The sequence below is a fragment of the Sceloporus occidentalis genome, unplaced genomic scaffold (assembly GCF_023333645.1).
Source record: "Sceloporus occidentalis isolate IW3139 unplaced genomic scaffold, rSceOcc1.0.p SCAF_1, whole genome shotgun sequence".
In the NCBI taxonomy this organism is placed as follows: Eukaryota; Metazoa; Chordata; class Lepidosauria; order Squamata; family Phrynosomatidae; genus Sceloporus; species Sceloporus occidentalis.
In genome coordinates, this window is record NW_028316981.1 from 134,173,910 (window position 1) to 134,201,156 (window position 27,247).

General features: G+C 40.4%; 2 protein-coding genes across 7 annotated transcripts in view; one reads left to right on the forward strand and one right to left on the reverse strand.

The window, feature by feature from the left end:
* EME1 (essential meiotic structure-specific endonuclease 1) lies at positions 1-14,314 on the forward strand. 4 transcript variants are annotated; one of them, XM_089536909.1, is made up of 10 exons: positions 1-173; positions 2,048-2,432; positions 4,477-5,316; positions 5,403-5,530; positions 6,529-6,618; positions 7,059-7,171; positions 7,508-7,646; positions 10,730-10,845; positions 11,697-11,886; positions 13,594-14,314. In XM_089536909.1, exons 3-10 carry the CDS (start codon positions 4,503-4,505, stop codon positions 13,768-13,770), a joined length of 1,767 nt encoding a protein of 588 aa, XP_089393035.1. In that variant the 5' UTR covers positions 1-173; positions 2,048-2,432; positions 4,477-4,502; the 3' UTR covers positions 13,771-14,314. The 4 variants fall into 4 exon arrangements, with proteins under 4 accessions (XP_089393035.1, XP_089393052.1, XP_089393043.1 ...); XM_089536926.1 differs by having other exon boundaries at positions 2,048-2,374; XM_089536917.1 differs by having other exon boundaries at positions 2,240-2,432.
* LRRC59 (leucine rich repeat containing 59) overlaps positions 13,434-27,247 on the reverse strand; it is an 18,760-nt gene continuing 4,946 nt past the window's right edge. For all 3 annotated transcript variants that reach the window (XM_089536944.1, XM_089536961.1, XM_089536954.1), the window contains exons 4-8: positions 26,498-26,656; positions 23,907-24,011; positions 22,476-22,548; positions 17,696-17,857; positions 13,434-15,809 (exon numbers count right to left, since the gene is read on the reverse strand). In XM_089536944.1, coding sequence (XP_089393070.1) covers positions 15,571-15,809; positions 17,696-17,857; positions 22,476-22,548; positions 23,907-24,011; positions 26,498-26,656 — 738 coding nt within the window. In that variant the 3' untranslated portion in view covers positions 13,434-15,570. The remainder of the gene's footprint in view (positions 15,810-17,695; positions 17,858-22,475; positions 22,549-23,906; positions 24,012-26,497; positions 26,657-27,247) is intronic.

The window sequence follows — 27,247 nt, forward strand, 5'->3', positions numbered from 1 at the left end:
TGTAGTTGTCGTTGTGTGTGTTGCTGAAGGATTTGGCGGGATCTTTCCCTTCTCCTCTCTCTTCCTTCCTGTCCTCCCTTCAAAGGCATCATCTTCATCATCATCTGCGGCTCCTGCCTCAGTTTCTTATTTCAAAGAAGGCTGGAGGAGGAGCACTCTGCACATGCTCAGAGGTAGTAGCAATAGTAGTAGTAGTAGATCTTGTTCTTCTTATGTCACGTCAACTCATTTCCGACTTTATGGCGACCCTAAATTTTCTGGGCAAGGCTTCTTCATTCAGAGGGTTGTGGGGTTTTTTAGTATTGTAAATGTTTTAATCTTTTAAACTGGATTTTATTATTATTGAATTTGTTTTAAATTATTGTAGTAATTTTAATTCTACTTTAATATACTATCTTTGTGTGTTTTTAACTGTATGGTATTGTTGTTGTTTTTAAATGTTGTAAGCCGCCCTGAGTCCCAGCCTTGGAAAAGGGCGGGATATTAATAATATTAACATTAATAATAATAATAATAACAATAATATAATTTTGGGGTTTTTTGCCTTTGCCTTCCTCTGAGGCTGGAGAGTGTGACTTGATGAAGCTCACCCTTGTGGGTTTCCATGTCTCCAAGGCGTCTCCCACTTAGTGAATTTATCAAAGGGTTTTCTGGGCAAGGTTTGTTCAGATGGTTTGCCTCCCCCTCCTTTGGCTTTACCTTTGAGGCTGAGAGAGTGTGACCTGCTCAAGTGGGTTTGCACAGAATTCGCACTCTGGTCTCCAGAGATGCAGCCCAGTGCTCAACCCACCTCACTACTGTTTTTGAGGCTGCACAGCAATCTGCTTCAACAATATAGGAAAGCCTGTGGACCGAAGTCTTCTCATTAATCCACCAAAAAGCAACAGAAACCAGGCTTTCATATTATATAGAAATATAATCTGCCTGCTTGTAACAAGCTTTACCTTCTTCTGGGGCTGAGAGAGTGTGACTTAACCAAGCTCACCCTCCATGGCTCTAAGGCGTTTCCGACTTCTGGCGACCCTAAAGTTTTCTGGGCAAGGTTTGTTCAGAGGGTTTTTTTGCCTTTGCCTTCCTCTGAGGCTGAGAGAGTGTGACTTGCCCAAGGTCACCCAGTGGGTTTCCATGGCTTAGCAGGGATTGTACTGGTAGATCCAAATAGACTTCATATTTTATTTATTATGCACATTTCAGATGAAATACTCCGTCTCATGGTCTTTCCTCAGGGTGACCAGAGGTCCTTATTGCCAACAAGGGCAAGGCACTGCAAAATGCAGGATGTTCAAGAAAATTGGAGGCTATGACAAAATAACACTTGAAATTATGCATCTTATTCATTCTCAAAATGGGAGGACATTTTGAAATTCCTCCTGGACACAGAAGGTGGGATGTGTAGGATGTGTCCTGGGAAAGGAGGATGTCTGGTCACCCTGTCTTTGCTGCTGCGGTATGCATCCAGTATAAATGAATGAATATAGCCACTTCTAGCTGAAAACTAGTACAATGGGACATGTTGTTGTTGTCGTCTCCCGCCACCCTGGTTTGCTCCACGGGGAAACCGCAGCCTCCAGACCGTGGGCCTTTCCCGCGGAGCAAAAAGAACCCTCAAAAAGCTGGTTCTTTTTCCATTGCGCTTGCGATGCCCAAGTGCGCAAATGGCGCACTCATGACATCGCAAGCGTGACGTGACATGTCAACGCTATGCGTCTGTCACATCGTAATGGCGGCACCCATGTAGACAGGGCGCCACCATTTTGCCACTGCCAGTACGTACTAAGCTAATCCTAGTATGTACTAGGGTTAGAGAGCATCTAAATGGTGTGCGCTCCCTAACCCTACTGCCACCGCCACGCTACATTTTGCTGGTATGTATCGCGCCTTAGAATGCTAGCTTAATGCTGGTCCCTGGCACATTGGGAAAAATCATTGCTGGTCCTCCTCATCATGTAACCTGAGAAGCACTGGTCTAAAATGTCCAGCTTTTCTGAAGATAATATTGCAGGATGTTGATTGAAAGACTTAATCTCCTTGTTCTTCACTCTTCTAGGCTTTCACAGCTATAATGCTGCTTGAAGAGTCCAAGGATTGAATCTGGGACATTGCATATGTCTTCTTCCATTGATTTACAGACCTCCCTGCCACATGTTTAAGCTTCTCAACAATGGCACCTTCAGGACTTACAAACTGCTGATTGAGGGCAGTTACATGATGTATAATGTATTTTCTGTTATTTTTTCAGGACACCCTGTTTCTAGAGAAAAGACAGATTATTTCCCTCTGTTTCATATAAAGGGGAAAGTTTTGTGAATGAATGGTCTACGCTGACCCATTTCAGAATGGGTAATATATCTCTACAGAAGAAGTTGACTATTTGGTAAAAGAAGTTTGCTTGTTGCAAATCCAAACCAGTATTGCTCAGAGACTTGTTTGCTGTAAGTAGGCCCCAAGTATGATCCCAGTACCATAACCAATCATATAGCTCCCCAAAATGAGTATTTAAAATATGTATACCTTTCCTTTCTGCCAAAAAGATAGTTCTAAGGGGAAATTAACACATAACTCTAACCTACCCTCAGAGTTGGAAAACCTGCCCCTCCAAATTTTGTTGGACTCCATGTACCAGCAGCCCCAGATAGAATTGTCTTTAGTGAGAAATGCAGGGAGTAGCAATCTGACAATAGTAGGAAGGACGTGTAAATCTCACCCTTAGATCAGCCCCAGAAACCTTGCTTTCTGGAGCAACATTGAAAGTAATCACATTGTGGGTTCTGGGGCCAGGGTGTTTTGGGTGGTGGTCCCACTTAACCTTTTCTTGAGAACTTTGTTTAGATCCTTAGCAGAGTTTGATGTGAATCCTGAAGTCAATTCAGATTTGTCAGGCCTTGGATGATCTGTTGCTGGCTTGTTTTGGTTTTTCTGCTGTTTTTCGTACTTTATTATGTGGTTTTCTTCTATTTTGTGCCTTCAGGTAGTCTTGAGAGAAGACATATAAATAATCTAAATAGTAAACCATAATTCTCTTTCTAAAGGCAGTGGTAAATTATGAAGGTTTGTGGGACAGGGGAGATAATGGAATATGCCCACCTTCCAAGGGCTAGAGGTTGCTGCCTCCCAACAGTTTGAGTGCTGCTTTTTGGAGATTACAGAGTAACTATAGAAGTTGAGCAGCCAAGGCCAATGTGCTGCAGCTGTTGGTCTTTATGGGTTGAACATTCCTTTAGTCTGCAGATCCTGTATCTTCCTAGGAACAAAGGAGGCTCTGACAGGACAGTAGTGGAAAATGTTGGCTTTCCAGGCCCAAGACTGTTTAGATTATTATTATTATTATTATTATTATTATTATTAACCTTTATTTATAAAGCGCTGTAAATTTACACAGGGAAAGCAGCTTTTGGCCATGTGCTAATAAACAGTTCATTTCTTTTGCAAGGGTGATCTGTTCCTTCCCTGACAACTAGTTGGATGTGGAAGAAGAGTGAGAGAGGGAAGGGGAGTAGAAGAAAATGTAGGGGAAACAGAGTGCCCTCCCTCTATTTTTAGGTCTGCCCAGAATTGACCTTGCCCAGCAGCCCAATACACAGCTCTCAACAGATTATCTCTAAGGCAGTGATCACTGGGCCCCCTGCAGATGCCTTCTAGGTTCGTACAGAGTGTTGTCTCCCTACTGTTACTAGCTTTCAGGAAAGAGAAATCTGTATTAGGATCACTGCTGGGAGAGCAATGAAAAGACGACATTTCATCTCAGATATATCTGCAGCATAAAGCTGCAAACTTGTATAGCCCTTAGACTAGAGCAAAAATGTTGCACCCCTAAAGCAAAGGTGGCCAAAGTGCCATGCTGGGGCTAGAAGTTCTTTCATTCATTCATTCTTTCATTTCTTTTTTTCTTTTCTTTTTTGGTGGTCTTGAATCACCCCATATACCTGAAATGCCCTTTAACTGGGAAACAAAAAATAAATTGCATTTCCTGGAAGTCTCCAGGAGCAGCAATTCACATTTTAAATAGGCCACCCTGCACTATCTAACATAAAATAATCCCAAAATACAGACATGCTAGTCTGTAAAATCAGTATGGAAAGAGGTCTTGTAGCACATCGGAGACTAAAAGAAAGAAGTTGGTAGCATGATCTTTGTAGACTTGAACCTACATCATCTTGCAAATGCATTGAGAAAATACACTCAAGTCTACAAAAGATCATGCTACCAAATTCTTTTAGTTATTTTCAAAGTGCTACAAGACCTCTTTCCATAATCCAATTTTTCAAAATCAAAAGCAGTATTTTCACTACTTTTCTGACTATTGTTTTTGTTTTCATGTAGTCTGGGCAGCTCCTATAAAGTTCCAGTGACAAAAAAGTAGCCCCTGGGCCCTCCACAGTTGCCCTAAAGGCAAGGGAAAGTAGCCCTTGACAGGAATTTGGGGTGGGGAAAAGATTCCACACTTTTGAATGACACTGTTATGCTTCCTGTCTTTAGATGTGATCCACTTCCTGTAGCCTTGCATGGTGAGCATGATGTTCCCAGAGCTAGGTGACAGTGAAGGTGAAGAGCTACCAGTCTTCCCATTCCTAAGCCAGCAGCCAGCTGCCATAAAAAACCCTGGCCAGCCTTCTACAAATGAGGAAGTGATTGAACTTAGAAGTTCAGACTCTGAGGGTTCATCTGCTCCTTCTCCTGCGTGGAAAAAGTCTCGTGGTCCCCAAGAGATAGCCCAGGCTGCCAATCATCGGAATGTGATGAGGCAGCACAGTAGTGAGAGCGAAGATGATGAGGAGGAGATTGTTCCCTTGGCCGAAAGGCTCAAGAGGAAGCTTTTGGCTACTAAGCCATCTGCAGATGGAAATTCATTTACTAGGATCCTAGAACGGAGCACTGAAGACTCAACTGGAGGCAATAGGCTCTGTTCCAGCAATGAGAAAGGGGAGACGTCACTTCCCAGAAGGCCATATTCCCAGAAGAGAGTTGTAGCCAGTACTTGGGAGTTGTCAGACAGTGACCTGGAACCGGCTTTCTCAGAACCTGAGAAGCAGCCTGTGCTCCAACCTCCAGTTAGTGCTTCTGACTCACCAATGAAAAATGTCAGCCACCGGGTGATGGGGATAAGCCTGCAACCCTTGCCCCTTCAAGCCAATACAACTGATAGCCAGGAGGCACTTGATCAAGTGCACAAGGCTGCCTTGCAGAGGAGAAAGGAGCGAGTAGCTCAGAAAGCGCTACAGGAGCAGGAGCAGGCAAGGAAGAAGGTCTTGGCCAACCTGTGGAAAGCGCAGAGACCAGATCAGTGTCTGAAGCACATTCAAGTTGTCTTGGATCCAGGTATGGCCCTCTTTCACCCATGGCTTTGCTAGGAATTAAGTGCCACCTCAGTTCCTGTGGACCCCTGACTGCTTCCTCCCCCTTAGGTCTTTTACAGGTTGAAGGGGGTGGACAGGTGCTGACTACTCTGCAGACCATGGAATGTAGCTGTGTGATTGAGAGCCAAAATGTTCCCTGCAGTATCACCTGGAGAAGGAAGACCAGGCTAGCTCAGGTACAGGAGCACATTTCCTTAAAGACTTCCCCCTTGTTCTGTTTCTAGAACTGAGGGTAGAGTGGCAAACTGCTAGTGTGCTAACTTTGTTATTCTAAGTAACCCATAGAAAATTCTTCTCCCTTAGTCACCTCTCTCTTTTGGTCTTCGTTGTATACATAAAATAGCCCCATCTGCACAAACAACCTTAAAAAGTCTCTTTTACACACACACACACACACACACACACACACACACCATTTACTAGAATCTAATGAAATATGCAGTTTTGTATTTGGAGAAGAGGACTTGAATTTTGCTATTATATTAGGAAAATATTCTCCAGCAAAAATATGGAATTTGTGGCCTTCCAAATGTTACTGAACCACAGCTCGAATGATCCATCATGAATGACTATGCTGTCTAGGACTGATGGGAGTTGCAGTCCAACAATATCTGAAGGACCACATGTTTCCCACCACTGTGGCAAACAATTCCATCTAGAAGCCTTTCAGTGAGCATTAAACATACAAGGTGCCCACTTGGTTTTTGATAACAATGGGCCTCCAGGATCTTACTAATTTTGGTCTCCAGCAATGCCATTTTGTGGTCTGAATGCAAATGTTGCACCAAGAGGAAACATCTATAGTCACATTGTCAGACACTGGTTAAAATCCTTCTGTGTTTCATCTCTTGGAGAAACAGGCAAGCTCTGTAGTCAGGCGTAGATCAGTTTCACAGAGAATGCACTTGTCCTGCTGCCTATACTTTCTACTTGAAGAGTTTGCTTTTCCTTACATATCTCTGACTGGGGAACTCATAGTAGTGGATAGAATCATAGAAACATAGAGTTGGAAGAGACCACAAGGGTCATCCAGTCTAATCCACTGCCATGCAGGAACTCTCAATCAAAGCATCCCCGACAGACGGCCATCAAGATATATGCCTTGTTTCTTGTTATTGGCCATAGTCATTATCTTTTTATTTTCCTTCCTGCTCTTAACTGTATGCTGATGAAGGTGGAACAAGATGACCTGACAGAAGAACCCAACCTTCTAGTTTTGGTGCCGCTAGAAGAATTTCTCACCATGATTCATAACTCTAAGCAGGTATGGTCATGAATGCTGATGTCTAGCAGGTACAGGAAGAACAATTTATGTACCTCAAAGACCCCATTTTTAAAAATAAGATCAGTTCCATGTGTTTTGTTTTGTTCGTATAAACACAATTGTGTTGCGAATGGGAATTGTACCGCCCTCCAGAGATCTTGGGTGGCATTGCCAAGTATTTCTCACTACTGGCTATGCTGGCAAGAGCTTCTGGAACTTGCAGTTCAACAACTTCTGGAAGGCTGCATGACTCCTTTCCCTTGTGTATTGTAAAGAGACTGACATATTGTGAATGCTTCGTTTAATTCCGAGAAGGTGGTGAATAAACAAACCTGAAACTTCAGTCTTACATGTGTGTTTGAGAGATCATTGGACATGTAATGCAATCTGTCAGAGGCTATAAATTTTTGCTCTGACATTTTACTTTATTTTCTTCCCAGGTTAGCATGGAAGGACCCACTGAGACTCTACGGACTTTTGTGGCAAACATCATGCAGAAAATGCCTGGGAAAACCCTGGCATTGGCTGTAGTAGAACTAGAAAAATACTTCAGGTTAGGATTCTGCTTTTCACTACTGAAATTGCCCTAAAGATTTTTCACCAAGAGCTATGAAGGAGGTTGTTTCCATTGTTCCTTATAAAGATGGTCTGTACAAAGGCAGTATACCTTCCAGTGGAAAAAGCCAATGCTGACTGTGCACATATTCAAATCCTTAATTTTTTTAAATTTATTTTTTTGCCCAGCACTGCCATGTGGATGGTAGCTGGAGCAAGAAAAGTGGTTTTGGGCCAACTTTATATTCAACCATTTCAGCCAAATATCCCGCCACCCACCTGCTGGGAATGAACACCAGTGCTGAGGGCATTAATTAATCATTTGTCTTCCCAGTTCTCACAAACACAAGTGCCAGAAGAAAGTGAAGCAAGCAGTGCAGAGTGGCGGTATGGCACAGGAGCAAGGCAGGCCAAGGAAATGGAGAGGGAAGGCAGACGCAGTCCTGGAGCTATCCAGAGTGGATGTGGAAGAAGTGAGTTTCTGGCAGTATGGGGTGGTAGAGCTGCTGTTTTAACAGTCGTCTCAGTCATAGTTAACATTTTTTTTCTCTCTGAAAAAATAGCTTCAGCTGTTGGGCAGTGGGGCCCAGTCTTCAGGGGCTAATGGTAGTGATTGTACCATTGTAGCAGCCACTCCTGCAAAGGCAGAGGTGAGGGGTGAGCAAAATGCAGCCCTTAGATACTGTTAGACTCCAGCTCCCAGAAAAGAAAAAGAGGGGATGAAGAGAAAGGAGAAAGCAGCTGAGTAAAGAGGAAGAGTGGAAGAAGAGGATGCACACCAGTCTTTAGCATTGCCCTTCAGATGTTTTGGACTTCTAGCTCTCAGAGGCCCTTCCCAGCATAGCCATGGTAGAGAATGGATGGGGAGGAAAGGCAAATGTTCCGTACCTTATCTTTAGACCCTGAAAAATAATGAAAATAAGATTGGTTCTGGTGTAATAGGAACTAAATGCTTTTTATCATTACTGCGGGTTAAGGTTTGAGTTACATGTGCATGTAATTTATATGCATTGAGTGCTCTTTTTTCAGCTAATTAGTGGTCTTTTGTTTAAAAGATTCTGAATAGTATTTGTACCAGAACAATTACTCTCCTGTTTCTGTTCATTCTGGTTGTAGAACTCAGTTTCTTATGCCAACCAGGGAGTACAGCAAAACATAAAGGTCAACAAAGACACTCATGTTTTGATTCACCACTAATAGAGGGAGCCATTGGGAGAGATTGAACTGGGGAGGGGAGACAGAGTGGCTGACTGTGGGTGAATGTTTTTTTAAATCGGCCCAGTTGGATGACCACTATAGGAAGGTTGTTTTATGCTAAGGCAGAAGCCTGGTGTGTCTAATCAAGACATGTATGTTGTGATGGGCAGTGGCTTCTGGAGCTTCCTGTGAAGTCTTTTTTTGTCCCTTGTGCTACCTGATCTTTTTACAGGAGATGCTGGGATTCAACCCAAGACTATGAGCATGCAAAAGCAAGTGCTTTGCCACTGAGATCCTGCTTGGATGGCAAGTGCTACAAGTGGGGAAACCATAGCCCCTTCAGGGGTATTTTTGCATCCTCAATTTCTTCCAGAACCATGAAGCCTCCCAAAATGGTGGGAGGAGAGAGATTGAAATTTCCCCTGAGACTGTAAATTGATACTTGAATTTGAAAGAACAACTTGCAAAACCTGTAAAAATCAGCTGCAAAATATGAAAATAGAAACCATAAGTTACTTCTGATTTTTTCAGCCATACAGTAGTCAGTTTTTGGTCTGAGCCTGCTGGGAAGGTGCAGGTGCAAACATTGGCCCCCTCTGCCTTCACAGTTGCTGGAGCATTGCTGTTTTGCCCAGTATACTAACGGAATGTAAAACTGCTCTTTCTCCATTGGGAGCACATCACTATTTTCAGTACACTGGTAGAATTGTGATGTGGGAATTCTGTAGTCTAGTCAGAATCAGCAGTTTGTAGATTTTTGTGCTGCTCTTTCCAAGTTGCATTTTTATTTATTTCAATGGTATTACCTTTCACTCTCCATTTAACAAGATGAAAGGAAGAGTTTTACCCCATTCATTCCTAAGCCACCCTTCCATAAATTCTCAGTGTCTCACACAGTAAAACCAATGCACCACATTGAAACCAAAGGCTAAGAATTTAAAACAGTAAGTAGAAGTAGTGAAAACAATTGCAGTTTACTGATGCCTCTGGCCAGGGGAAGCCATAGCATCTCATGATAGGATCTTAGAATAGTTTCAGTTTAAGGGTGACTAAAAAGGTGTCTGGTAAGCCTCACTGGGAAGAGAATTCTCAAAGTGGGGTGCAACGACAGAGAAGCCCTCCACTTTCAACTCAGAATGCAGGGCAATAATATATGAACACGCTGATGTAGAGAGGCCTTTCTTCAGGCACTCTGGATGGATGTTTTAAAGATACAAGTATTTTGTAATGGTTTAATTTTGAACCGATAATATATTAAGGGTATTTGTACTCTGAAATGGACTGATACTCAGCAGAGATGTTTGAGCACTGAAGCTTCTAGTTTTTTCAGAGCCTTATACAGTCATATGTTAGCAAAGTCTCTGACAGTGAAAGTCCATTTACAAAGTCTTTTATGCCCACAGTCCCCTTCTCCCTCCTCTGTCTAAGTGAAAGGGTTTAGCAACACTGACAATGGGAGGATTTTGAAAAAGCATTAGAGAAACACAGACTTCTGGTACTGAGTTGCAGAAGTGTGTCTGCAGTAAACAATGGAAGGAAGATTGAGCTGGGGAAAATGGGATTCTGTTCTAACTGATCCTGTTGTTGCCATGTGTGCATGGCTGCAACAAACATGACAAAGAGAATTTGCCTGTAGGATCCATTTTGAACCTGTATTGAAAGCAAAACAGAGAAAGAAGAGTAGGTAAATCAACTTCACTAGTTACCATCCAGCATGTTAAAAACCATAGACATTTGACCACTAAAGTGGGAAGAAAAGTGGAAAATATTAGGGGGGGGGGAGCAGGAGTTATTGGATGCATTTTGGAAGAAACCATTACGTGGTCTCTGTAATCTTCAAGGTGTTTTTTTTTTTTTTTAATCATGAAAGGTTTATATGACCTGGTTGTTTCATTTCACTTGTGCATGTTGTTAGGTTTAATAAAATGCTTCCTGAAATATGTTGAATTGCTCTTTGTTTTTTGTAGTATTCTTTTCAAGTCATTTCTGCTTCTGATACCAAATTTTCTATTAAAGATGTAATGTCCATAAGCACATATTTGTTAACTAGGTACATCTGTAGTTGTAATTTGAACTAGTTTGTTTGAGTGTGCAGAAATATATACAATGCATTGCAGTTAATCTAGAGGTCAAGAGAACCTTGATGAGAATTTTCTTTGGGAGATGATTAAAACTTTGTATGCAGAAGATTTACAGAAGGGTCAGGACCACACAAATCTGTAATGGTTTAGGACTCAATGGGCAGGTTCTAGGATGGAAGCAGTACACCTACACCAAAATGTGGTGGTGCTTTGAGTAGCCGGAGTATCTCCTATTCCAAATGCATGCTTCATCACTGATAATCTGTTTGCCTTTACAGGCCTTGGTGGGTTTGCAACTTCACACAAGTGTGCAGGTTCGAATTCTTGAGAGCTGGAAGGAGTTTGCTGATTTTGCCAGTATGTTTACCAAGGCTGTGGCTGAAGCACCATTCAAGTGAGTGAACAAATCAGCTGTAGCCTTCTACTTCCCGGAACATTTCAGCAGCTCCACTTGGGGGATTTTGCTAGTTATATTATCATGATATCCAAAGTATAAATCCCAACCCATTTCTTCCATAAGGAGAACTGTCTCACAACCTTCAATTTAACATTCTTTCATAAGGTTAATTTAGCATGACCACAAAGTTCAAATTGCAATATGATAATTTGTGACTAATAACCTCCCTTAAAAGCTGAAGATCATTAAACATGCAGAACATATATTAAGGATTCTTGGGGAATAGCAGTTCCTGTGTGTGTTCAAATTCAAAAGTATCATTCAGATTTCATAGCAAAGCCATAGTCAATCTGCAGTTGAAATGCCAGGACCTCACTCTTCTATAGCATGATGTAGTCCAAAATTATCTTAGAGGAAAAAACTGGGAGGAAACTGCAAATGCCAGCAGAAATGGAATTCTGCTGGGAGAAGTGGCAGGCTGAATTGAACAGTCTGCAGGACAAAGCACCTAATCCTAAATAGTTTCAAGAACTGAGGAAGTAACAAGACTAAAGGAAAGAGTAAAAGAATTCCTTATTGTGTCTCAGACCCACCCTGCAAATGCTCATTGGGTTCTACTTCAAAGATTAGTATTTCTAATTCCACCAGAAGGAATGCCATTGGACTGGAGTGCTTGATGACTGCTGTGTGCCTTGAGGTTTATGGTCACCCTAAAGTCAACCAGTCATGGGGTTTCCTTAGCAAGATTAATTCAGAGGTGATTTGTCATTAATTTTGCTGTAGAGGAACACAACTGTTAGGCATACTTTATTTCTTATTTCATTGTTTCTTCTTTGTATATTTTACAGAAGGGAACGAGACAATACCGGCTTCTCCTTCTGCCTAGAGGGGGATTGGATTTCAGGTTCGAAGGTGGACCGCTCTGGAAAAGGGTTGCTCCAAGTTTGGAAGAGGCAGATTCAGCAATTCAACCGGGTTGGTCTAGAAGTGGCAAATGCTATTGTAGCTCAGTACCCATCCCCAATGCTGCTGATGGAGGTGAGATAATCTCCTATAGTGTTGTATTCTTTGTTAAGAACAGTCTATGTCTATATGTACCTACAGATACACAGTCATCTATTACTGACATTACTATGTTCTTTGTAGAGAGGGAAAACTTCCAGTTTACATCAGAAAACAATTTGCAGTAAATCAATTCAAGATTACAATCTGTTTTTTAAAAGTAATTACACATTGTTGAGTCAGAATCCAGAATTCCTGCTGTCCTAAAAATAGTAAACACACTTCTTGTGCTATTAAAAATTTCTTGTGTCGTATGCATTTCAATCCAGCCTATGTTACTCAGTTCTCCTCTGTTTAGTGGTCCTTACACCCTGGTAAGTGTGCACAGGACTGTTGCTTTGTCTTAATAGAAAAGTTAGGTCCACCCATAAGTCATAAATTACTTGCAGTCACACAATCACCACTGAATCTGTTGATCCCATATAGCTTGTTTTTCAATATGTACACCTGGTTCTTGTTCCTTCATTGACAACTTCCAAAGGAAGCCTAATGGAACTGAGGGTGGAGAAACTGTTTCTCATTTAGAAGTGAAAATTAGCTCCCCGTTGGTGTGTAGATTGCAAAATGCTGAAGAATGTATCTGTGTGCCTGTTTGTCAGCTAGAACAGAAATCCTATGTCCCTGGATGGACATTATGAGATGTTAACATCCATCAAAGCACATAGCTCATTTACCTGATAATGACTCAAAATGCAATGTTTTCTCAAAAGTATCATTGGGTTCAGTTATTCCCTTGTATTTTTAGTTTTGGATCCCCAGCGCCTTGCTCTACCTTTGCCTAAAAACAGAGCATTGTCTGTTTTATCTACTCAGTTCCCCCCTTCCATTTTTTATCATTAAAAAACATGATACCAACATGTTGCTAGGGATCTATTCAGCTTTGGACTCTGTTGAAGTTACGAAGGTGTTCTTAATTTTGTCTGAAGTTTGCCTTCCTGTCCTACTTGTCCTGTTTGTAAAACATTTAAAATCTGTCCTGAGACTCGGGCTCTCCTTCATGTCATGTAATGGAGTAATCATTTAAATCACAGGAGAGAGGAGCATTGGCTCTCCAGATGTTACTGGACTGGAAGTCTGATCAGCCTCTGCTATCATAGCTAATTCTGAGGGATTATGAGTTTCACACTTCAGCATCTCAAGAGACCTATTTTTCCCACCCAGCTTGCGCCTGTAACTCCAGTGGTACAAGTGTTAATCTGTTAGGAATTGTCCACGGCCCAGGACCAGAAGTGTTTTGGAATACAAGTAGCTTAGTACATACCAGTGCAATATGTGTGATGTTGGAGACAGACAAAAGGATCTGTAAAATGGCAGGAGTCATGATTTCAGTAAGCACTACACTAGGATTTCTGCCATTTCACAGATCCTCGCATGTCTCTGCAGTCTGACAAATACAAGTATGTACTATGGTACTTGTATTCCAAAATACTCCAAAAGTGGAGCCTCAAAGCATCATGTCAGTGCTCAAAAACTTTCAGATTTTTGATTTCTGGATTAGGGATGTATTACAAAGCAGCCAGGGATTGTGAGAGAATGCTTTATATGGGACGCAGATGAATAAGTCAGTGCCATAAAAATGGGTGGATTTAAGCGTAGTGTACAAATATTGGTTAATTGCATTTGTTGAATGTGTTACATACCTACCTTTTAAGCATATAAATCTTATTTCTGGGTTACATTTAGGCCTATCATCAGTGTTCTTCTGAACAAGAGCGATACAACCTTCTTCGGGAGACACCTGTTCGCCGGGGTGATGGTGTGACAGCCACTACAAGGCGAGTGGGCCCAGACCTTTCAAAACGGATTTACCTGCAGATGACTTCTCATAATCCTGATCTTTCCCTGGATGTTACTGGATGATCCTAAACCCTGGATTTAAGAACTGACTTTCTTGAGACTAACCATTTTTTCAGTTTGGGGAAGACATGTATTAAGGAAAGTACATTAATATTTGGAGCCTACAAAGGAGAACTTTTCCCCATCCCTTCAGGAGTCCTTTCTGGGCAACCTCAAGGTTTTTCATTGACAAAGAAATACCTAAAAATTAAAGATTTCATCTTGCATAGCTGTTCTTTAAAAAAGTAGACGTTATCTCAATTTCTGAACACAAATTACAGTATAAAGTGAATGCCTATATATCTACCCACTGCTTATTACAGACATGTATGCTTAAAAATCTGAACACTGTGGTTCTGTTATCAACATGAATCTTACTGAGTGTGCAGAATATTCTTGTTTTACCCCACAACTCATAAATCTTTAAGCCATGTGTTCTTTTCTGCCTAAGAACCTGAAGCCTCCTCCAAAACACAAAGTATTATGTATAATTGAGAGAGGTGTGTAAATACTTGAAGACATAATTATGCACTTGAAGCATTTAATAAACAGCAATTACTAAAGGAAAGGTATTCTGAGTTGCAGCCCACTAGAGGTCTCCTCCCACCCCCAAAACAGATGTGCAAGACTATTCCTATTACTTAGTAAGATCGGTAAGTAACATCCTCACTGAGCATCTTTTGCACAATCCCAGCATCCCAACTAAGCCCAAGTAAATGTTCAAACATGAAATGTACTACCTCTATTGTTGCCCTTGAGATAAGTTTACCTTGTAAGTGCCTCCAAACAAAGCCTAGTGTTTAGTCACTCTAGTCTTACATAGCCTTAAAGGTAATAAGACATAGGATTTCTTGGGACTACAGCCTCTTGTCAGAAAAATGTGTACAGAATATATATTTGTGACCAAAACAACAGCAGTACAAGTTGAGTCTTGGGATAAGGGCCAGAGAAAAGGAAAACTGGCTGCTTAGTCTTCAGGTGAAGTCAGTAACTAAAAAAGCAATGCCAGCTAGATAAATTTTTGAAACGACTAATGTGACATTTCTCAACGTGAGCTAACATATAAGAAATATCACTTGGCAACATGGACAGAACTGCATCCAGATTGTTTGTAAGCAATTCAGAATGTAAAAATATATTCTTATTTTTAAAAATTACATTATTAATAAAATAATGCATTATTTCCTAATTTTTGTGTTGCAGAATTCACAAGACCTTGCCAGCACACTGCCTAGTTGATACAACAAAGATACAATGAGGCAGATTTTGACAGATGTAGACGTACAGAGTTGGAACTTCCACAACACTGTTCAGTCAGCAACTACAATATATAAAAACAACATACAGTATTTTTGCCCATAGATCAAAAATATAGCTGCTCAGCATTAGTTATGAACCATTAACCTGTATGTCATCAGCTTCACTCTCCACTGTATCAGTATAGTAGTGTAGTACTAATTCTCCAAATTAGCACATACTTGCAGTAGCAATAACATTCAAGGATTATACATAAAAGTTTCTTAAAATGACAAAATGGATTTCATGGCAGGCTGTTAAGGAAATGAACTCTACTTTAGAGACCAATAGCCTGCATTCTGCAGCCCTGAAAACACTCCGCTATGGAGGAGAAAAATAAGTTCTCATTTACGTTGGGAATGGAAGTGGGGGGAGATACTGGCAGTTCTGTTCTGTTGGTGTAGGCTATGCTCAATGACTTGTCAGCAATTTTCAGAGCTCAATTCCATAGGAATCCTAGCTGTGCTGATGTAAAACCAGCAGGAGATACTGTCAAAGGAATAGTCCTCCAGAGCTGAGACAGTGTTATTATTGTGAGTTTGGCTGCAGTATATTCTGAAGAGTTTCACGGCTTTGTAAAAGGGTTAGTGTATCTTCATAGAGCATGTTCACACTAATGCAGGCAGGTTGGTGCTGCAGCTCCGTAATCCTGCAAATAGCCAATGTACTCAAGGCACCTAGTAGCAGAAGCAGCAGTATCTTCACTAAGACTCTGGACCAGGAGCGTTTGTGTTGGGGTGCATGTGATGGGTGGGAAACTGAGAGTTCTGTAAAAATAAAGGATAGATAAGAATGAGATGAAAGAGATTAGAATACCAGTTCTTTTCAGTACAAAATAATCCCATGTTGAGCAGTCCCATTAAACCCAAAGGACCAGTTCAGTAAAAATCTACTGCAGGCACGGTCTTCTGTTAATGCCTGAGCCATTTAAATTGTATGACACATTGGTGTTCACATGATTTGGAATCTCCTTGCCAAATATGAACAGGGTAACCAACACTTAACTTGTAAAACCAAATGGGATTAGTTTAGGCAACAAAGCCCCTCAGAAAAATGCCATTCCCAGCAAGGTTTTCAAAAGTGGGATGAAGCAGACAGTAAACAGTTACATTTTATTAATTTCACGGGCAATTTTTGTAACTCCTCATTTCCAGGATTTGGGGTACATTAGGGCTCTGAAATGTCCTCTCATCCTAGAAAATTCAGAAAGCAGAGGAATGAAAAATGCCTTTTGATGTTTCTGGAGATTTTTAGGCCAACTCTTTTTTAGAGTCTGAAGGTTTGAAAAATCTCTGGAGAGGTAAAATTTAATCCAGGAGCCACTAGTTTTAATGTTATAGTGGGACGTTTTGCAACCTAGTGCAATCTGTTGAGCAGGGGTAGGCAACCTTTTTGAGCCGGGGGCCGGGTTGCTGTCCCTCGGACAATTGGGGGGCCGAAGCAGTGGGGTGGAGCTTCCACCCTCTGGGGGCGGGGCCACCTGCTGGGGGTGGAGCTTCCACCCTCCAGGGTGGGGCCACATACTGGGGGTGGAGCTTCCACCCTCCAGGGGCGGGGCTGCATGCTCCGCCCCTGGAGTGATAATAATAATAACACTAACAGTTACTAGCATGGAAACTACTAAAATGCAATTCAGATTAGAAGGGAGAAAGCATGCACCACTGTCTCAACCCAGAAAAGCACAAGGAGCTGAAAGGAGTTTTTGCAAAGAGACCACCAAGGGCAAGTAAATAATAATAACACTAACAAGTTACTAGCATGGAAACTACTAAAATGCAATTCAGAATAGAAGGGAGAAAGCATGCACCAATGTCTCAACCCAGAAAAGCACAAGGAGCTGAGAGGAGTTTTTGCAAAGAGAACACCAAGGGCAAGTAAATAATAATAATAACAGTTACTAGCTACTACTAAACTACTAAAATGCAATTCAGAATAGAAGGCTAACCCCCCTCCCCTAATGAATCAACCAACCTCTCTCTGGCTTGCTCTTGCTCTTGCTGGCCGGCTGGCTCCTCCTTCTTCCTCCTCCTCCTTTCCCTGCTCTTCTATTCATAAGGAGGAGGAGGGCAGAGGGCAAGGTGGAGCCCGATGCAGGCCTGCTGCAGCCCCTGGAGCCCTGTTGGAGTGCTCCAGGGGCTGCACCGGGCCTCCTAGATGGGCGCCGCCATTTTGTTTTTCAAAATGGCGGCCGAAGTCTCGCGTGACCTTTGCCATTCAGTCACCATTTTGAAAAACAAAATGGCGGCCGGAGTGGCGCGGAAACGGGGGAAATCGGCGGCAGGACTGCGCAGGGGCCGGCAGGAAGGCCTTGGCAGGCTGGATCCGGCCCGCGGGCAGCAGGTTGCCAACCCCTGCTGTAGAGGTTCTAGGAGGCCAAAATGTGACTCCTGGTTTTCCCCCACTCATGATTTATCAGAAAAGGAGAGGGGATATCTGGATATAAATGTGGAGTGCTTCCACTTGTTGTTGTCTGAAACTTGTTCAGAAATAAAATTTTCTTTCACTAGACATCCAGCACAGTGATGTGTCTTTTTAAAAAATGGTAAATCTGCTACAGTAATAACTTTCTCTTCCCTCCTTACAGGGGAGAGAAAACTGCAGAGAATACTGTTTGTGTTATCAACCTCATACATGGGGGTGGGGTTATTCTCACCCGTTTCTTTCTTTGGTTGTGTTATCACTTCCTGTTTTGCAAGTCTCAGGGCATCATATTCCTTTCTCCGGCGCTCTTTTTCTTCAGCTTTCTCTCGCTTACGTAATTCCCTCTCTTGGACTTCTCTTGCTCTCCGATCTGCTTCACGCTTCTTCTCCAGCTCTTTGTTTCAGCACAAACAGAAAATGTTCATTCACTTTAAAAAGCTGTATCAGATTAAGAGGTTTGTTTGCTAAAACAAAAGTATTTGTACTGCCAGTATGACAATGGCTGCTTACAGAACAGGTTAAAAAAATACTACAGTATAGTAATGCTATAGGACAGGTAATAACTTTATAATATCCAGTACAGATGACAGTGACCACCACAGACAGCTGAGAATTTTAAATGCTTAACTGAAGATAACAATAGCAGCAATAGCACTTTCATTTATATACTGCTTCATACCACCTAAGCAGTCTCTAAGCAGTTTACAACTGTAAACTAATTGCCCCCAACAATCTGGGTACTCATTTTAGTGACCTTGGAAGGATGCAAGGCTGAGTCTACCATGAGCCCCTGGCTCGTATTTAACTCGCAACCTTGTGGTTTGTGAGTGAGTGGCTGCAATACAGGCATTTAACCACTGCGTCACCAGGGCACATTTTCCACTACAATTCACATATGTGTGATTGCGAAATCATTCATTCCAAATGTCTAGTTTTGTTAGGACAGTCTTTGTATGAAATCAATTCATTCTTACCTAAAAATAAAGTTTAAAAAAATAGATACTGTCACAAAATAAATTGTACGTTGCTTGCATGTTATGTATGATCATCTAATTGATTGGCATTATAAACTAATATTTTGTTTCAGGAATAATCTCAGAATTTTGCACCTGACCAACAAGGTAGACAGCCCCACATTCAAGAGAAACCCCCTTTCAAGCCTTGGTAGGGAAACAAATATTGATAAATTAGAAGTGGTGGTTGGGAGATGTCAGTTGAGTTGAGAAAGTGTTTTAAGTAGTAGGTTCACTTAAACCTCCTCAACCACTAAAAGAATGCATGAAGATGGTCATGTTGTTAACCTCACCACCACATGATGGGGTCCTATGTGTACACTGATATATGCATTCACAGTCTCTCACTAGAAGACATTCGGTAGCAATCAGGAATAGAGATGTAGAGATGAGGGAGTTACCACAGTTTTCTAGCTTTCCCCCCAGGTCTTCACCTATCTAATCAAGGCTCCCTTTTCATGTAAGGTACACCCACAGATTGCTTCCTGCCCATATACATACAGTTCATTGACCACAGATTGATTACCCCCCTCACACCATGTATTTACTACCACCTATGTTATCTTTATTATAAATTGATTTTAAAACTCTTTTAATTGTAATATATTTAATTATTTTTAAGGGGGGGATATTGTAATTTTATGTATTATCTCCATGTATTTTATTGTTGTAACCCACCTGGATTCCTTGTGATTGGGTGGGCTATAAATAAATCATCAGCAGCAGCATTATAATATTGTATGTGGATGTTTTAGTGTGAGCCGCTCTGATTGTCTTGCTACAGAAGAACAGAATCTAAATAAAAGTTTTGTTATTTATTTATTTTATTATTTATTATTCTATGTCCATATATCAGCATTGCTTTCATATGTCCAAGTGTATCAGCAGGGCACACTGCACAACCCTACAAGCCTCTGACATAGTTAGTGCATGAGGTTTAAATGACCCTCCTAGGGAGATCAAAAGAAGGCAAATTTGGATGAGATGTTTAGGTGGCAAGCTCCATTAAAAGCATGTGAAATATAGTTAATATTAAAGAAACCATGTAGCAAATACTGCTACCACAAAATAATTTAAAACAGAGAAGAAAATGTAAATAACTTTATCCAATCTCCACGAAGGTGGGACAGATTTTAATAGCATTTTATCATTAATTTTAATCTAAGTATGTTATTTTAATATAAAAACTGGCTTAGGTGTATTAATCTCTGGCCCAAAATAATTACCTACAGAAAATGAGAAATTTACTAAAAAGCATGGTAAAGTTGAGGTTGCATTCTCAAAAATTATACGAAGATTCTGACTGGTGCCAGTACATCATGAGACGTCCAAAACACAATGCAGAAATAATCTAGTTTAAGACTGCTTCAATGCTAGAGAATTCTGGAAACTGTAGTTTTGTGAGACATTTAGCCTTCTCTGTCAGAGAGCTCTGGTGCCACAATAAACTACAATTCCCAGAATTCCCTATCACTGAGACAAGGCAATTAAAGCAGTCTCAAACTGTATTATTTCTATAATGTGTTTTGGACTCTTAGCTAGCAGGATAGGAGTAAATAAAGCTCTCTACTAACACCTAATATTAGGCAGCTGAATAAGGCCATTAGCCATTTTGGACACCAAGCTGATTCCAAGCCATTAAAATAAACTGTCAAAAAGACCAAGTATGTGTAGTAGAAGCAATCCTGGGTCAATGGAGCAGATCTGGGTATGCCCATGTCATGTATAAAATGGCGGTTCTAATTTTTAGCTCAAAAGGGGTGCTAAGTCTGCCACACAATCTTCCAACCAGGCACTTTCTTTCAGCCACAAGGGAACAAATTTGAAGAAGGCCACACAGTGGTAAGCAGTGGACCAGGAGAAAGTTCAACTACCTTAATTTATGCACTCTTTTGCCTGAAAAGTCAGATTTCCCCACTACTCTACTTTGCATATGACTGAGTTCAAACAAACATCCTGTGCTGTTACATGTACAAAGTACTCTGTATGTCAAAGGAAATGTAAACACAGCATGACTTTGAAGGTAACTTAACTCACTGCAAGAAGCCATATTTTCTAAACACAAATAGAATGAATGATAATGTGTCAAGTGCAAATGTGTAACAGTGGGAGGGCTGGAAAAATTACAGCACCCTGAAAGTAAGAGACTCTTCCAGGACAAGAATCATATTGTACAAGCTCCCAATTCTGTTATCCTATTTATACAAGAGTGAACATCAACCTGAGGGCAGGGAACCGTCTGACTAAAAGATTGTATGTACAGCGCTGTGTAAATTTACAGCGCTTTATAAATAAAGGTTAATAATAATAATAACACAACTGAATGTCAAAGTACTGATTCACATGATAGTTGCTGAGAGACATCACAAAATAAACTACTCCCTCATGATAGCATGATAAAGTGATGCAACTTCACAGGACAGCAAATCCAGTGGGTGTAAGGAAGGTGTGAAATATGAAGACTGTGACATATGCTTTCACTTACATAAGAGCATCTGAATTATCCCAAGGACATCAATAATGCATATATGTCTCTGTAGTGTCAATGTCTATGTAGATGTTTATGGAAGGGTTTTAGTCACAGAAAACACAAGTGATTTTAATTATTACTTCACTTAAAAAAACGCTTAACACAAAACACTTAACATTAAGCACATTTTGGTATGGACTGCCAACAAGTTTTAAAATGGCAACACAACTACCAAACAATCTCTTTCCACTGCTTTCATGGATCTGAATACTCACAATGCTGGTCATGGGTTGGATACCATGCCACCTCTTTTCAGAGGGAGGTACTTTTTCAAGTGAACATAACTGAGTTTGGTCTGACTATCCTACTTTAGGCATCTAGCCTATTATCAACTAACACTGCTCAAAAATCAGGGTTGGGAAAAAAAACATTTTTTAAAAAAGCAAAAGCAAAAAAACCTGTGTTTGTTTAAACCAGGGTACTGTGGGGTGAGCTTTGCAATAATGTTTTAATGAAGAATTTTGAATCGTGCTTATTATATTAATACTGTGAAACATTGTTTTATGTCTTTAAAAACTTGATCAACCATGTTTTAATGCTTTCTAACATTAACAATCCAAAGTTATTAGTCTTTAATATGATTTACATCTTTCAATAAAACTTTGGGAATTACACTGACAAGTTGGCATCCTATATCTAGAAATATAGGATTACACCAATATAGGACTAAATCAGAAAATTAAGTAGTGAAATTCAGATGTTATGCTCATTAGCTTTAATTTTAAAAAGTACTCTTTTAAAGCAAATTGTTTTGGCTGAACTTATGTTAAATGAAGAATCTGTTTCTGAATTGCATTTCTCTCACTATAAAATATAATGATTAAAAAGAAGCAGCACACACTGGATACTAGTCTAACAATGAACATCTGTCAATAACTGGTAAAGTTAAAACGTCTAAATTCAAACAGTTATTGTTCCAGTAAGAGGGTTGGAAATAGTAACAATAGCTAGGCTTTAAAAATATATATATGAATAATAAAATTTAAAAACAGCAGTGGTATTTTTTTAAGTCACTTGGTTTAAACCAAGGAGTAAACCAGTCAACTCTGTCAAAATAACAATCTATCCCTTGATACTAAATATGTAAGTGCTGAACAATGGAACAGCTACAATTTCACACACTGATAATAAAAACCTCTAGCCCAGTGATGGTGAACCTTTTCGAGGCCGAGTGCCCAAACTGCAACCCAAAACCCACTTATTTATTGCAAAGTGCTATGTCCCTCTGGCTTTCTAGTAACAAACTCTGGCAAACTCTGTGCTGGGACGATGGCACATGTGCCCACAGAGAGGGCTCTGAGTGCCACCTCTGGCACGCGTGCCATAGGTTCGCCATCACTGCTCTAGCCTCTAATCTATTTCTGCTTATTTCAAGTTTAAAATTGTTTAAAAGCATCAATTAATAAATTAGGTAACTAAACAAGAATAGAAGTAGTATACATCAGAAAGTGGTGAATTACTATGCCTACCTCGCTCTGCCTGCAGCTTTCGTTGTCTCTCACGATCTAATTCAGACTGAATGGCCCTCATATGCTGCAGTACCTTAAGATTCAAGATAATTACATGAGATTAGTTTTCACTCTGACAAAAAATCAGGAAGAAAGCATATAACATCTTTTTAATAGGCATCCAAGACAAATGAAGGCTTGCATTTACTTTGTTACTTTGGCATAGTCTTGAAAAAGAGCTGTCTCTGACTAGATCTGCAGAATTAAGACAATCAGTGTTTTCTTTCCCACAAGGCATGGACCACCACCAACCATCTCTACCTGGAACAACCTTTACAATTCACAACACATTATACCATGAGCAGAAAAGAAGAAGGAATAGTGCCTGAAGAGCAAATGATTCTAGATTAATGGAGAAAAAGGCAGCAAAGTCACATTATACCCAGGGTAAGGAAGAAACCTAGGCCTGAAAGCAAGTTGTCCAGGGCAAGAATTTCTTTTTCAAATAAAATAGGTTAACAGAATTAGCAGCATAGCTTTTCAAAATGTGACATTATTATCATCATCGTCGTTGTCGTCGTCATTTGGAGGATTTATACCCTGCTCTTCAGCCACAAAGGCCATCAGAGCAGTTTACATTTTTTTAATTAGACAATTCCCTGCCCTCTGGCTTACATTCTAATAAGACATGAATAAGAGAAGGGAATGATGGTGGGGAATGGATCATTGGTTCTTCTCTCCCTCTGAGGCCAGAGCCATGACAGATGGGCTGGAGGGAGGGCTCTTCATCTTACTATGGGCTAAGCCCGATGGAGTTGGCCTGCTTCTCTCTCCCTCTGAAGCTGGATGATAGTGGATGGGATGGAGGGAGGGCTAGATAGTCTCTGTCAGAGTGTTTTACAGCAGAGCCCTGTCAGGTCCTGGTTTTATAGGCAAAGCAGCAGTGAATGATGGAAAACACAGTAACTACAGAGTCAAGGCCTCAGTCCTTCATTCACACTTCTTCATGTTTGCTCTTGAACACACTGCAGAAAGTTTTTTGCCTTTTTTTTTTAAGTGGAGATGGATTAGGTTCCCTAATGCTAAGGTGAATGCTTATCTGCTCAAAGCAGTTTCTTAATGCACCACTCTAATCAAATTAATGCTGCTTAAGATAAAATTAAAACAAAACAACAACTATAGTCTTCATAAAGGCAACTTATGAAATTGTTTGAAACTGTTTGCTATTTCTACACTTAATGACAAATACTCATAATGATGGAGCCAATCAAATATGAACCATATAAAAATATTTACAATAAAATGGGGCTGTTCAGAGTTCAGAGATTACAATTTACACTGAGCCATGGCATGTCTAAAAATCTAGAAGCAGAAATATCAAAAGCTTCTGAATAATCAGCTCAACAAAAAGGAAGGGAACCAAACAAGAAAAATCAAAAGTAATTATCTTACTCTGATGGCAGCCTGCTTACACTGCTTTTCATCCAAGCAATCTCCAGCCACCTTAGCTAACATAGGATCAAGGGGGTTGTCCTTCAGATCCAGCCACTTCAGATTCTGAAGAAGGGAAATGCACACAAAATTAGCCAAAGTGAGTTGCAAGAATTTCAGTTTTTTCTACTTGAAAGCATTCCACTTGCCATTAGAATTACCAGAAGGTTAAAACTAAGAATTAAGAAAATATACATTAAGGGGAAAAGATAAAATACCTGTTGATTAATATGCTGTGGTAAGTTATTTGCCCATATATATATATATATATATCACGTCTGTTTAATCATAATTCAATGAGGAATGGTAACAAAAAGAATTTGTTTATAGAACAAAGAATAACACTGGTAAAGAAGAAGATAATTGCTGCTTGCATTGAAAACTATTGGACTGAAGAAGAACCACGAAATGGCTGAATAATTCTGGATTTGCTGTCTCCATATGATCTCTGGACTATATAGAACTCTTTCTACACATCTCATGTCAACTACATATGCGAAGGACTTTTTCAATAATTTGGAACATTAATTGATTTGATTGTATTATGAAAAAATTGGGGTTTTTGAAATGTATATCTAAGTTTGTAATATATGTTTGTAAGTATACAAGGAATTTTGTTAGTATCATTTTATTTGGCATACTGTAATTGAGGTGGGTGCTGACTTTTTTTCTGGTTACCCACATTTCCTAGAAAATGCTCATGTTTCATGACAAACAACTGCTTATTGTTTGGCAGGCATCAACACAGGAGCAACATGGTACATTAGCTGTGCATTTGGCAGTTAAAACTGAAGGAATTTTGTACAAGCAGTAGCCTTTAAAATAAGAGTGGACAAAGTTTAGCCTGTGGGCCACATGTGGCCCCCAGTGCTATTTTTCTGGCATTTTGTTGGGCCCCCCTGGGAGACCCAAAGCCCTGCAAATGTGGTGCAAATCCCATCAGCATGCCCGGCATTGGCACATTTGTAAGGCCCTGGGTCTCCCAAAGGTCAAACAAAATTTTAACAACATTTTTTGCAAAAGTTTTCAAACTGTTTTCCCCCCAACTGCCCTCTGGAGAGTGGGGAAGCATTTCTACAATGCTTGGGGCACATCATGGTCCAATTTAGGTCCAGGGCGCCTTTTTTCAAAGAGGAAGTGGACAGAGGTATCTTCTGCTCACTTCCTATTGTTAAGAAAGTTTTTTCCTGGACCTAATACACTCCAGGAAGGCCCAGAAAATATGGTAAAAATCCCAGCTTGTCCCCTACAGGGCAACAGGGGGCAAAAAAGTAGTTGTTAGGGTTTGTTTGGAGGTGTCTTTTTTTTGTTTTGCATATCCAAGAGTGGGAGGGGTGCAGGCCTACAAGGTCTCCTTGAGGAGGCTCATGCAGTCCACTATCCTTCCACAGTTGCTTTAAAAGGAGCAAAAATTGAAAAAAGCTGGGATGTGTTGTGGAAGCAATGAAGTATCAACAACTTACAACTGATAAACAGATACATAAGCAGTAAATTAAGAACCCATCTACTGTATACAGTATACTCATCTACAAGTCTAAAAATTTATGCCCCAAAATTGACCCCAAAATCCCAGGTCGACTTATTTACGGATCACTATGGTAACATGATAGCAGATTTCCCCATGTAGTTTATTTCTCTCTGGAGGCAAGCAGAAACAGTCCTGGGTGATTGATTGATATTGTTGTTTGTTTAATAGTCCCTCTCCCACCTGCTTATCTGGCTGAAACGATAAAGCAAAAAGCCTCAGTGAGAGTCTCTCTTCCATACGCGCACATACACACACTGAAGGAGCCTTCAAGTTTTACCCTCGACCTATCCATGGGTCATGGCAAAATCCATAATTCTGGCCCCAAAACCTGACCTCGACTTGTCCATGAGGTTGACTTATAGTTGAGTATATACAGTACTGTTTAAAACTGCAGGGGGTAAAATATAGCCACTTGAGGGGCCAGTTTACTGTCCAGTATCCTTCCTGTTGGTGGAAGGCAGGCAATTGTTTTTTTCAGTTTTAGTTTTCCTGCAGCGCTCCTGTGGTTCATCTTGTAATGCCTTAGTGGACACCATAATTTTTTTTTAAAGGGATGAAGCTGCAATCTCCCCCTTCACCTGTGCCCCTGACACAAGCATCCTATGAGAAGAATTCTTTCCATGGCAAGTTAGGAGTCAAATTTCTGTCTCTAATCATAGAAGTTCCTTGCTTGATTAAAATGACACTTTTTTTTGCTAGTTGTATCTTTTATTGACAAGACAACAGAAACCAAAATTGAACTCACAGTAAAAGGGCTTCCCCCTTAGAATCAAACCAAGAAGAGATAGCTATTTACAACTACCACATAAAAAGATATGGGCAGCATTTTGTAAAGAGTTTAGTAGAACTACTCAAATTTCACAAAAGGCAGCAGCTACATAATAACAACATTCTGAACTTACACTTATTTTCTGCCAGGAAAAATCTCTGCCAGAGAAATAAACTTCAGTGGAATTGCAAAATATATTCTAGGCCAAAACCCACAGTCTTACTTCATACAAGGATTAGAAAGGGAAAGGATTACCTTGAGTTGGGCAAAACTGACTGGCAAAGTAGCTAATCGATTGTTCAGTAGATCCAGGTGTTGCAAGTTGATCAAACGACCAAAGTCTGAAGGTAGTTGCTGAAGCTGGTTTTTACTGAGGTCCAGTTTCACTAGATGGGTCAAACTGCAGAAGTCTGACTAAAACCCAAATACAAGTCAAAAAGTCCAACCACCATCTTAAATAAAGTTGATGCATGTAGATTGCAATCCTATACATGCTCACCTAAAAGTAAGTCCTACTGAAATCAAAATGGTATACTCCTGGGTAAATATGAATAGTACCGCACTGTTGGAGAACTAAGCACTAATAAGATCAACACAGTCTTGTCGCCTTCTGATGACATTTGAGAAATTAAAAGCATATCCCTTTTGTACTAGGTCTGAAAATTGAGAAACAGATCTACAAGCATCCAATAAGAGAAAATTCATAACCACAATAAACACATTGGTCTCACGGCTCCTTGAGAGGAGTAGATCTTACATTACATACCACTAGTGGACGACTTATAACTGGAAGCTCCACATCACTGATATACTTATTCAGCCACTTCAAAGCATATCTTTCCTCTCTGAAAAAAAATTAGCTGCATTTCTTTCCCTCACTATAAGGCACTAGCTTTCTAAAGACTGCAATATTATCATTCACTCTTACCCAGATGCAGTGGCAGCTGGTGGCTTCCAAGTCAGTGAAGCAATAATCTGTGCCACATTTTATTTTGAACCTTACCT

What these genes read in the sequence shown, in the direction of transcription:
- EME1 (XM_089536909.1), top strand. Translation starts at nt 4,503, where the DNA reads ATGGTGAGCATGATGTTCCCAGAGCTAGGTGACAGTGAAGGTGAAGAG. An exon ending in CCAGAGTGGATGTGGAAGAA is followed by an intron (nt 7,647 to 10,729) that starts GTGAGTTTCTGG and finishes TTGCCTTTACAG; the next exon opens with GCCTTGGTGGGTTTGCAACT. An exon ending in CCCCAATGCTGCTGATGGAG is followed by an intron (nt 11,887 to 13,593) that starts GTGAGATAATCT and finishes GGTTACATTTAG; the next exon opens with GCCTATCATCAGTGTTCTTC.